Source organism: Vipera ursinii, assembly GCF_947247035.1.
Source record: "Vipera ursinii genome assembly, chromosome: 7".
NCBI classification, from domain to species: domain Eukaryota; kingdom Metazoa; phylum Chordata; class Lepidosauria; order Squamata; family Viperidae; genus Vipera; species Vipera ursinii.
The window spans coordinates 22,105,152-22,116,806 of record NC_139521.1 but is presented as its reverse complement, the minus strand read 5'-3'; the positions used below and the strand labels follow the sequence as shown (position 1 = coordinate 22,116,806).

The 11,655-nt window shown below is 48.4% G+C and overlaps 1 protein-coding gene and 1 long non-coding RNA gene across 2 annotated transcripts in view; both read left to right on the top strand.

The window, feature by feature from the left end:
* The first annotated feature begins 1,071 nt into the window (after positions 1–1,071).
* Positions 1,072–3,456, top strand: LOC310642955. The gene is made up of 3 exons (XR_014492994.1): positions 1,072–1,096; positions 2,766–2,923; positions 3,436–3,456. It is a non-coding gene; the product is annotated as an uncharacterized lncRNA (long non-coding RNA).
* A 94-nt stretch (positions 3,457–3,550) lies between these two features.
* Positions 3,551–11,655, top strand: part of PROM1 (prominin 1) — a gene marked incomplete at its 5' end in the record, with an annotated part of 294,047 nt that continues 285,942 nt past the window's right edge. Inside the window, one exon of the mRNA XM_083366948.1 lies at positions 3,551–3,773. Within this exon, the coding sequence (XP_083223074.1) occupies positions 3,551–3,773 (223 nt within the window). The remainder of the gene's footprint in view (positions 3,774–11,655) is intronic.

Sequence of the window (11,655 nt, the reverse complement as noted above, 5' to 3'; positions counted from 1 at the left end):
TAGGTGCAGTTTCCTGGTGACACGTCCAGCCCATGTGCCAGCAGTTTGATACCTCTGGTATAGGTTCTCCTGCTTGAGCAGGGGGCTGGACTAGAAGACCTCCAAGGTCCCTTCCAGCTCTACTCTATTCTAAATCTCTGAAGAACCAAGGCTGCCGCACTTGAGAACAACTTGTTATCACCTTCTCCACTCAGAGTTCCCACAACACCTTCTCACCTCTGGATTGGCTCACCATGGGCTGGGCAGTTGGGAGTGGTTTTGAACAATGGGGTTTAACCTAACACTTTTGCGTGGGAACTTCAGATCCTGTCTTCTCTGCAATCACTTTCTTTCAATAAAAGATCTTATTCAAGAATTCTACTTTCTTGAGGGAACAGCTGAGGCGAGACCTCACACTGAGGTTAGATGCATACAGAGGAGCAGCAAAAGTGCTGGTTCTCCTATTAATGGGGATTGTTTGAATAGAACCAAGGGAAGCCTGAAGCCTGTGGTTTCAGCCTCCTCACTGGGGATGGTGGGGAGGAGTGACCAACGGTATCTCATCAAGCTGTAGTTTAATTAGGGCTTCACACTCAGCCCCAGCCCTGCTTTGTGCGCCAGAGTAGCATCCTGCTTTGCCAGCTGGGTTCGCCCGCATCTCCGCCCGCACCTTGGGAAACTCCTTGCTCTCTGATTTCCCCCGAACCGCAACCCAGCCCTCATCCGCCGCGGGCAGAGCCTGGGCCGGCTCTCGAGCCCGCTGCTTGCGGCAAACCCCCTGCCTCTTCGTGCGCGCTGTCCCAGCGCCTCCCGGGACCGACTCGGGCTGCTCAGACTGGCTCTTCCCGGCTGCTTTGCGAGCGGCGGTGGAGTTGGCGCCAGAGTTTCGCTCCTCCGACCGAGCCTTTGCCCCGATCCAGCCGGCACTGGCTTGGCGGGGGTAGTTCCGCCCGGCCACATCCCACCCCTGTTTTTCCCAGGCGCGCTCACCGCGGGACAGCCACTCACTAAGACTAAGGAGTCGCCCGGGGACGAGCAGAGCTCGCTCAGCTGAGCGCCCGTCCAGCTGCTGCACGCGGAGAGCTGAGGCAAGCGAAGCGTGTTGGAGCCATCGCAGGTGAGTGCCAAGGGGGGCTTCGGCCCCGCTTCCGGAATAGGAGCGCCGGACTTCTGCGGCAGGAAGAGCCGGCAGCGGGTGTGTTCGGAGCTGCGGCTGCCCGGCCGGCTTCGCTGCGTTATACTTACGAGGAAGCGCTCGCTTTCCGGGAAACGTTCAAGGGATCCCGCGGGCGCTGGGTTGCAGAGCTGCTCACCGGGGAGAGCGCGGATCCTACGTGAACACTTGATTCGGCGGGGCGTTGCTTTCTCTGGTGCAGCGGGAACATGGAAAGCCGCGCGAGGCGATAGAGCTTGGAAACCCCCCCCCCTCCATCCCACCTCGGGGAAAAGCTGCTGGGCTCGTGGTGCAGTGGGCGTGAGGGCTTGGCTCTGAAAAAAGGGCAAAAAATTTTAAACAAAAAGGTGAGAGGATACGAGTTATGCGCGCACGCACAGAGACCATTTATGTCCGGTAAAATTGTATAATTTGGATTCAGGTGTGCATGAATTAGAAATACCTGATTTGCTTCCTTGTTCACCTTTCAAGGGAGAGATGCATTCCTAGGAGACATTTAACTTAGTCATACAATTAACCCTCTTTTGGGTCTGTGCATCATATTGACCTATAGACTTAGCAAAAGGGCTGGGTTTGCAAAAGCTACTCTCCCTCAAGAAAATCTAAAGAAATCAGAGTTAGCACTTACTGTGACTATGCAAATGGGTTCTGTCACTGACCTGGGTAGGCTCAATGTGTGAATGCAACAAGTACTGAGATATAAATGCTCCTGTTTCCAAATTTGTCTTTATTGAATTACAGAATAGTGTGAGCTGTGAATAGGGAGATGTGAGACTGGAAATACCCCTCCCTCTCATTCCAGCTTGCTTCACAGGGTTGTCAAGAAAACAAGTCTAGTGGTAGGGTCTGGAAAGAGTTTGAGTCAGCAACTCCTGAAGAAGTGGAGAGGTTCCCTGTGTGGTTAGTTTGGCCACCGGTTTGTTGCACCTAGGATTGTTCCTGGATTGTTAGGTGGCCAGGGAGGAGATCCATAGGTGGGTCCATGCAGTGGATTGGTCAGTGTCTCCAACTTTCCTTTTTTACAGAAAGTTGTTAAGAAGTGTCCAGACGAATCTAGATCGCTTTCAGCCAAGTTTTAGGCCAGAATTCAATATTCAGACAGCCTTGGTCATGCTTGTTAATGGCCTTTGGGGGATCAGGGATGGAAGTTGTGCAATCAACATTGCACTTCTTGATGGATTCCAGAAGATGGTAGAGGACAGGAAGGCCTGGAGGAATGTTGTCCATGGGGTCGGGATGGTTCAGTCACGACTTCACAACTAACAACAAATTCCATTAACTACAATGTCTTTCTAGAATGTCTCTGAGGGTTGGAGGTGGTAGCCCCATTTTATGGTGGTTCTTCTCCCTTCAGGGCCCATTGCAATTGGTATTGGCTGGGTGGGAGACATAGTCCCAGGATCCCCTTTGTGTGGTACCTTAGCAACTCCGAAAGTGAGGTCTGTAGATAGTATTTGCCTAAATTTTGAATTTGACAGATCATTGTTGAAATAATCTGGGAATATTTATCAACATGTTCCATTTTAAGATGTAGCCCAGTAACTATACTGTACTGTGATGCAATAAAATATTTGTTTGTATATAAAAATTACCACTTTCTACATGTCAGCAGATGTCAGTGGCCTGAAGCCCTTCTCTGGATTTGGAAGCTAAGCAGGATCAACCCTGGTTAGTATTTGAATGGAAGACTGACAGAAAGTTGAAAAGCTATTTCAGAAGAAGGTGATGCCACAACATTGCACCAACTGCCTCCAGAAATCCTTGATTGGGGTTGGTTGCCATGAAAACTACACCATCCTGTTCTTAAACTTACCAGGTTTTACTTGAAAGAGACTATACCGCAGTGGAAATTCTGCTAAGAAATCCACAATCCATTGCATTGATTTTTCCACTGCTTTACAGTGTACTGTGGAGACTTAGGGAAAAAGAAAAAAGGCACAGATTTTTATTTAATTGCCATTCTCATGTTAAAATAGCAAATGTTGCATCTGTAGATGTAAATCCAAGGTTAATGATTGGTTAATCCCAGACCCCATTTTTAATGATGAAAAATGTAAACAGTAGAACAATTCTAAATTTTAGTTTTGTACAGGAACCTAATGGTGGTTCCTTCTTCCCTTTGTACAGATCTGGCACAGATCTTTTCCAATATGCCTCATCCTAAGATATCAGATATTTAAAATTTCATAGGATATTATATCCATGCTGGGACAGGGAATCTGCTGATTTCCAGGATTGAGATGACACTTTTTAAACAGCTTTTTTCTCTTTTTATTAACCAGATTCCTATGAAGAGCTCAGAGAAAAGCATTTTGAAGTGTATGCCCAGCAAAGCTCATCTCATCTCAAGAGTGTTCCTCACCTCAGTTCTGCCTCTGTCTATGAGTTTGGTCAACCATGGCTAGAGAAGTTTGTTTATTGCTTCTTTTATTATTCTGTGGGAGAACAATTTCTGAATTGCAGCCTTTGCCCCAACTGCCTTCTGAAACTCTGGATTTTGGGTATGTTCCTCACAAGATATACAACACCAACACTTACTATGAGCCTGGAACAATAGGGATTTTGTTCCGCATTGTTCACACTTTCCTCTGCATGGTTCAGCCAAATTATTTCCCTCAAGGTAGGTATATATTAAATATTAATTTGGCTTTGAAAAATACAAGGAGATCCTTTCTGAGATGGCAGTTTTGTAAAGCAGTGTAGTGTTCTGACCCAGCCTTTGCGAGTGCTACTCAACAGCTTACTTGTAAAGAAAATCTCTTTTTATTTTAACAAGGTGTTTATGGAATAAACTCCAAATAACCAGTCCTTAGGTGTTAAATCAAATAGTAGCAGTTTCTGTTCGCACTTGGCTGTGATAAGTACAAAGTCTCTGAATTCTCAGCCAGAAGGCTCAATTAGCAATTCAAACCAAACACAAAGAAATCTGACAAACCTGGATAATTAGCAAAGAGTCCTGACAAAAGAAATCCGACAGAGAAACAAAATATCGGAGCATGAACAGTTGCCTGTGGCAACCAGCGCTTCCCACACCTCTCTTCTTTATAGTCCAGCCAGGGCGTGGCTTCTTAAAGTCTCTTACTTTTCCTGGAGAGTCGCCCTACCGCCCTTCATTGTCCTGCATGCCTCTCCTCTCAGCACATATGTGCATCTGGGACAGGCCCCAGCTGTTCCTCCTCTTCACTCAGTTCAGGCCCCCAACACAGCTGTCTCTCTACCTGAGTGAGAGTAGATGGGCCCAGCTCTGTGTCTGGCTCTGAATCTTCTTCCTCCTCAGAGCCTTCTGCAGACTCCCTTGTGAACCCAGGCACCCTTTCCCCCTCATTTGATTCATCTGACTTGGCTGCCGGATCTGCTGGCAGTTGAGGAACCACAACATCTAGTTTGAATTTATGTTTTAAGAGAAACTCACTGTGCCAAACCAACAGAAAAGTGGAATGATTTTCTTGTGAATAGTTTTGGGCTTATATGTGTGTATGTGTATTTTGCTAAATCACAAGAAAGAAGAGTTGTGGAAAAGGTTTTAGAAGAAGATGGCACTTTCCGCCAGAACAAAAAGTGTTTTTGAGGCAAGATGGTGGTGCATCAAAAGTTAACTTGTTCTACTTTGAGAGATCTGATTTCTGAATAATCTTACTCTCTGATTATTTATTTGTTAAATTTATTTGCCAACTGTCTCACCGTGGACTATTCTAGGTGGCTCTCTTATTTTTGTCTTATCAGGTAGAATAATATTGAGGATGGCAGAGGGTAGAATTTGTAAATGATGTCACATGGATGAAATGGGGGATGTCATTTCTCTCCATAGATATTTATAGAGGACATAGAGAATGGCCTTGAAGGACAAGAAAAAGAGCCACCCCCAAGTTAGTAATCAGATAAGTGGGGCTTGTAAACCTATCCATTACTTAAAGTGGTCATTCAATATTGAATTTTCCATATTATGCATTCATGATTGTTCCCATCCTATGATCAAAAAATTCCTGGCTATGTATTGATGGCTAAAGTAGTTATATCATCTGTTTCTGTCATTCTACATTGAAAGAGAGATGGTCAGTTTGGCATTAGTTTAATCATATACTGTAAGAGTATCCATATATCTGTGAGTTGCTTAAGAACTGTAGTGAAAATATGAGTTACTTTTTAAAAGCAATAGCTGTACTGTTCTACAGTTTTCAATAGGACACAACCTTTATTAAAATAATTAATTGCCTGGCAATGAGAAGCTAACAAGAGCATCTAGAAAGAGGTTGAGAGGGGAAATATGCATTAGGACACAAACTTCACCCTTACATAATTTTAAGAGATATCAGGGCATCAGTAACATCCTGTGAAAATGGAATTTGCACTGGAGCATCCCCAGGAAAGGTATGAAAAATTCAAGATGGTGGCCATGAATGCATGATTAAAGATCCACCCTTTTTTGCAAGCATCACCATTTTGACCCACTGTTGATTAGGTTGCAGGTGAGTGCACCAAAATTGATATTGATTTTATACCAACTAAAAACATGGACAGGTGGAATTGTGGTTATCCAGGGAAGATGTGAAGGAGATTTTAACAGCCAATGGTACAAAGAATCCCATTCTTCCCCCTCCCCCTCCCCCACCCCCAGAAAAGCTTTCCTTTTTGGTATTTATTTTTATATTTTTCAAAAGCCTTATAATAAATAAAAAGCCTTGGTTTAGGTCTGTTTCTTTATACGAAGAGATGAAGTTCTTTCTGCATAAATCAAGTTTCTTTGTGTTTCTATTGCAGTAACTTAGTAATATGGTTTATCAACTTCACTTTCATTTTGTTTTTGTTTAAGTCTAAAACAATGCAAATAAACAAAGTTTTGAATATTTGTGTAGCAGCTTTCTAAACCTTCCCATGTTTTGAGCAGCAGCTTTCTAAACTTCGCTGTCTCAAAGTTGGAGTATTAGAAATTGCACTGTTAGAAATAAGGACAGAATAATGAATAATACCAGGAGTTGTTGAACCACAAAACTGATTCACCTTCCTCAAACTTAAAAACTAGATATATCCTTGATACTAGAAAGACCAGAAAAGGAACCAGGCATATGTCTCTGGAAAAAAACTTTTTAAAGTTTGGGAGGATCTCCAAAGCAGGTGGGCTTACAATAGGGCAGATAGATGGTCTTAATGTCCATCAGGGCCAGGATGTTTATTTTTTGGAGGTCTGGGATGTCTTTAGGTTAATGTTATTTCAAAAGAATTGAGATTTTTTATAGGGGTCTTGTTTCATTGTATAGGTGGACATCCATGAAACTTTTGAGAAATAAATAAATGAATAAATTATTGTATTGGGACTTTTGAAATTCAGATACCAGGATCCAGAGGTTGTCTCACAAAAATAGAAGTTAAGGTCAACAAGATATTTTCTCACATGTTGGTCCCCCTAAATCACTTGTGTCTTATAGCTGCTAAGTTGCTTCTCCCCATCTGCTTGTCTGCTTGGTACATTTGTGAGGTCTCAAAGAAAGCATTGTTTGCTTCCAAGCCTCACTTTCTCCATGGAAGTTTAACTTGTCATCTTTAGTCCCATGAGTTGCTAAAGTACAATAAACTGATAGGTACTTTGAATTTTTTCAACTTTGGCAGTTGTCAGTCATCAAATTCATCCTTTGATTGCTGTCAATAAGAAAAGAATGCTAAAAAATTCAGATCTGAGTCTGAAACATGAAAGCATTGTCTTTTGGGTTTTGTGCTGTTGTTAGCTCAGGGAGTTCAAAGTGTGTTGTGTGAAGAAGGTAATGAGTGAGACTTGCAGTTAATAAATGTTCTGCAATGAATTTTCCTGGAATACTTTTCCTCCTTGTATTGTGATTCAGCGTCAGCCTGTGATACTGGCAGCTGAGTCTGATGATTCTGAAGAGGAGGGGTTTGGAGAGCCTTTGGTGTCAGAGGGAGGCTCTGATGCACTGCAGGACTCTCAGCCTGGCCCCTACCATCATGTTCCTCATCAAACTCAGCCATGTGAGCACGAGGTATTGGACGTAGATGATTCACAGCTGGATCTATTCAGGGATGCTAGGAGCAGGAGGCAATCCAGCAGAGAAGAACAGAGAAAGGCCATGAGGCTACTCGGTGAGAAGAGGAGAAGGCAATGAGAAACCACGCCTTGGGATTGCTGATAAAAGGGAAAGGTGTGGGAGGTGCTGGTTGCTGAAGGCAACTCTTTGAAGATCTTCTGCTAGAGTCTTGGTCTGTTATTCCTGTTTAACTTTTGTTTGAACTTTTGATTTCTTTGTAAATAAATTTGGTTGGGTTTTTCCAGCTTGCTGATTATAAAAAGGGGTTGTCCCTGACATTCAAACAGAGCCGGTCATAGGCTGGAACAGAACACATTTTAGGCAGAGTAGGCTTCTATTTTCCACTCCTCAAACAAATAGTAATATTACATATTGGGTAATATGAATTCGTTGGCTAACCTATAATCTCGTTTACCCATATATTGCTTTTTCTCTCTTGGTTATCTATGATGAAGGAAACAGTAATAATTTTATCTGCTTACTACAACCAGTTCCTTTTACCTGGTGTGCAAAGGTGTGTATATAAAAGGACATTTCACCAAGGCATGCATAGATTATGTAATGTGCACAAAAGTACATATGATTATATTGATATAGACTTTAAAAATAATGATAAAAGGGATGGTGTCAGAATCCATTTATATTTCATTTCTAATGATCTCCTCAGAGCTAACCCCAAACCTCATCTCCCCCTGGATCCTGCCGTTCCCAAGGGGGAGAGGGAACAGGCATGGAACTTTATGGCTTTCACTTCCTTCCTTAAATGTAAACTTTGTTTATTCTGCCTGCCTGCTATCCATCACATATAATCAATTGCTTTCTCACTAGGCATTCCCTCTCATCTTACAGGCAACTAGGAAATGGGGTGGAAAAGGGAGGAATGAAACTCTCCGGAATCTGGTTTATTTCTCTGAATGAAGTGTGAGGGGGGTGGAAATGATCTTGCTGCAAACGGACTGTTATCTTTCCTCTCCCACAATGGGCTTACCACCTGGAGCTTGGCTGATCTGGAACTGACCAAATGAACTGTGGGGTGGGGTTTAGTTTGGGACACTTTAAAAATATTGATCTGTGAGGGGATTCCTCACATCCTGTCTATTATACCTGATCATCTGAGTTAGCTCGGGAGTTCATGGCTTCCATGACGGCCATGGACCTGACGCAAGTAATTTCGGGACCGACTCATGTGGGAGGCCACACCCTTGACCTGATTTTCTTATCTGGACGGTGGTTAGATGATCTTGGTGGGGGCTCTCCAATTGTTACGCCCCTGTCATGGACCGATAATCATCTCCTGCGGCTGGTCTTCCGTTTTGCCACTCCCCACCGTGGGCGTTTCGAACCAATTAGATGGTACCGCCCCAGACGCTTAATGGACCCTGAGAGGTTCCAGGCAGCGCTGGGGTCCCCACCTGCCTCCTTCGCTCACAACTCGGCGGATGCCTTAGTGGAAGCCTGGGAAAGGGCAGCCACGGAGGCTCTTGACCGAGTTGTACCCTTGCGGCCCCTGACCCGATGCAGATCCCGTCGAGCTCCATGGTTTTCCGCGGAGCTCTGGGAGATGAAGCGTCGGAGACGGGGCCTAGAGAGCGGTTGGAGATCCAGCCGATCCGAATCCAACCGATTGTGACTAAGAGCCTATATTAGGTCTTATCTCGCTGCGATAAGGGTGGCGAGGTCTAATCACTTTGCTACCCTTATCGCGTCCGCAGATAATCGCCCGGCCACCCTGTTTAGGGTGACTCGCTCCCTCCTTAATCAAGAGGTGAGGGAGGAACCCTTGCAGGGTCGTGCCGAGGAGTTTAACCAACATGTCGGACAAAATTGCTTGGATTCGGACCGGTCTGGACTCTGACTGGGCAGAGTCTGACGATCAGGACACGGGCGGTCTTGTCGATATTACCTGGGAGGAGTTTGATTCTGTGACTCCGGAGGAAGTGGACAGGATTATGGGGAGGCTGAGCTCCACCACATGTTTATTGGACCCGTGCCCTTCCTGGCTGGTTTATGCAGCCCGGGAGAGGACACGAAGCTGGTTCCAGGCAGTTATATCGGCTTCTTTGAGTGAGGGTAGTTTTCCCGCCGTCTTGAAAGAGGCGGTGGTGAGGCCTCTCCTCAAGAAGCCTGCCTTGGACCCAGCCGTGTTGAACAACTTTCGTCCGGTCTCCAACCTTCGCTTTCTTGCGAAGGTTGTTGAGAGTGTGGTGGCACATCAGCTCTCTCTGGTCCTGGATGAAGCGGATTATCTAGACCCGTACCAATCGGGTTTCAGGCCCGGGTACAGCACGGAGAAGGCATTGGTCGCGCTGGTGAATGATCTCTGGAGGGCTCGGCACAGGGGATATTCCTCTGTCCTAGTCCTATTAGACCTCTCACGGCTTTCGATACCATCGACCATGGTATCTTGCTGTGGCGTCTCAGGGGATTGGGAGTGGGAGGCACGGTTTTGCAGTGGTTCTCCTCCTATCTCCTGGGACGTTCGCAGTCGGTGTTGACAGGGGAGCAGAGGTCGACCTCGAGGTCTCTCGTTTGTGGAGTTCCTCAGGGGTCGGTCCTCTTGCCTCTCCTGTTCAACATCTATATGAAACCGCTGGGTGAGATCATTCGTGGTTTTGGAGTTGGGTATCATCAGTACGCTGATGATACCCAGCTTTTCATTTCGACCCCAAACCACCCCAGTGATGCCCTCAACGTGATGTCCCGTTGCCTGGAGGCGGTTCGGGTCTGGATGGGGAGGAACAGACTTCAACTCAACCCCGACAAGACTGAGTGGCTTTGCATATCTGCATCCCAGGTTATTTCGGATATTCCATCTCTCTCTATGGGGGGTGAACTATTACCCCCCATAGATAGGGCTCGCAACTTGGGAGTCCTCCTAGATCACAGGTCGGCAACCCGCGGCTCCGGAGCCGCATGCGGCTCTTTGAGCCGTCTCTTGCGGCTCCCAGCCGCCCGGTGCGCGCGCACCTCTTCCAACGGGCAGTGGTGCGCGCGCACCTCTCCAAATGGAGAGTGGCACCGCCCGTTTGGAGAGGTGCACGCGCACCTCCCCGAATGGGCGGAGGTGCGCGCGCACCTCCCCAAACCTTTGGAGAGGTGCGCGCGTACCTCCGCGCGAATGGGCAGCGGTGCCGCTCTTTGAGGAAGCTGCCGCGGCCCGTCTGTGAAGCTGCCGAAAGCGGCAGCTTAGCAGACGGGCCGCGGCAGCTTCCGCAAAGAGCGGCGCCCCTGCCCATTCCGAGAGGTGCGCGCGCACCTCTCCGAACGACCGGAGGTGCGCGCGCACCTCCCTAAACCTTTGGGGAGGTGCGCACGTACCTCCGCGCGAACGGGCAGCGGTGCCGCTCTTTCAGGAAGCTGCCGCTTTCGTAAACTGCCGTAAACTGAGCGCCCACGCAGCCTTCTCCCCCGAGGTGCGCAAATGGCGGCCGAGGCGCTCCGACGGGCCGGCGAGCGAGCGGGCGGCCTTGGGTCTCCGCCCCACTCCGGGGCTCACCTTCACGCGGCTCACGCTGGCCTCGAGCCGCAGCTGTTGCACCACTTTCTTCATAGCGGCTACGTTGGAGGCGCCGGACATGGCCCCCTCCCTCACTCACTCCCTCACGCCACTTCACTCCGAGCAACGCCGAACCCGTAAAAACGCCGCCGCTGGCAACGGGGTGGGGCAGGTTGTGTTTTTTTTTTTTTTTTTGCTTCTCGGAACTTTCGGACAAGTTTCCGGCGCTTGGAAAACTCCCCCGCCTATAGACTCTCGAGACGGGCGGGAGTTGGGAGTGGTGGCGGGGGGGAGGGGGGAGGAAAGACTCGTGCGCAGCAGCGCGCGCTGGCGGGCTCCCTGCGCAAACTCGGCCGGGCGCTTCCCCCCCCCGAAGCGGAAGTCGAAGTTGCCCGTTGGAAATTTAAGTTTGAGAAGCTGAGCGGGCGGGGCTTCCCGTCCCGTCTCGAGCGGCAGGAGAGGAGAGGAGGCCGGCGGGGGTGGGGGGAGGGGCAGCCGCGCAACGAACTTTCCTCAGTTTCCTCGCTAAAGTCCCTTGGGGCGTCGGCCGCGTGTCGTCGGTCGGGAAGGCAGGCTTTGTACTGCTGCAACAGTTGGGGGACGTAACTGCTGGGAAAACAACAACGACAACTCCACGCTTTCGGCAGCTTCCTTAAAGAGCGGCGCCGCTGCCCCTTCGCACGGAGGTACGCGCGCACCTCCCCAAAGGTTTGGGGAGGTGCGCGCGCAACTCCGGTCGTTCGGAGAGGTGCGCGCGCACCTCTCGGAATGGGCAGGGGCGCCGCTCTTTGCGGAAGCTGCCGCGGCCCGTCTGCTAAGCTGCCGCTTTCGGCAGCTTCACAGACGGGCCGCGGCGGGCTTCCTGAAAGAGCGGCACCGCTGCCCATTCGCGCGGAGGTACGCGCGCACCTCCGGTCGTTCGGAGAGGTGCGCGTGCACCTCTCGGAATGGGCAGGGGCGCCGCTCTTTGA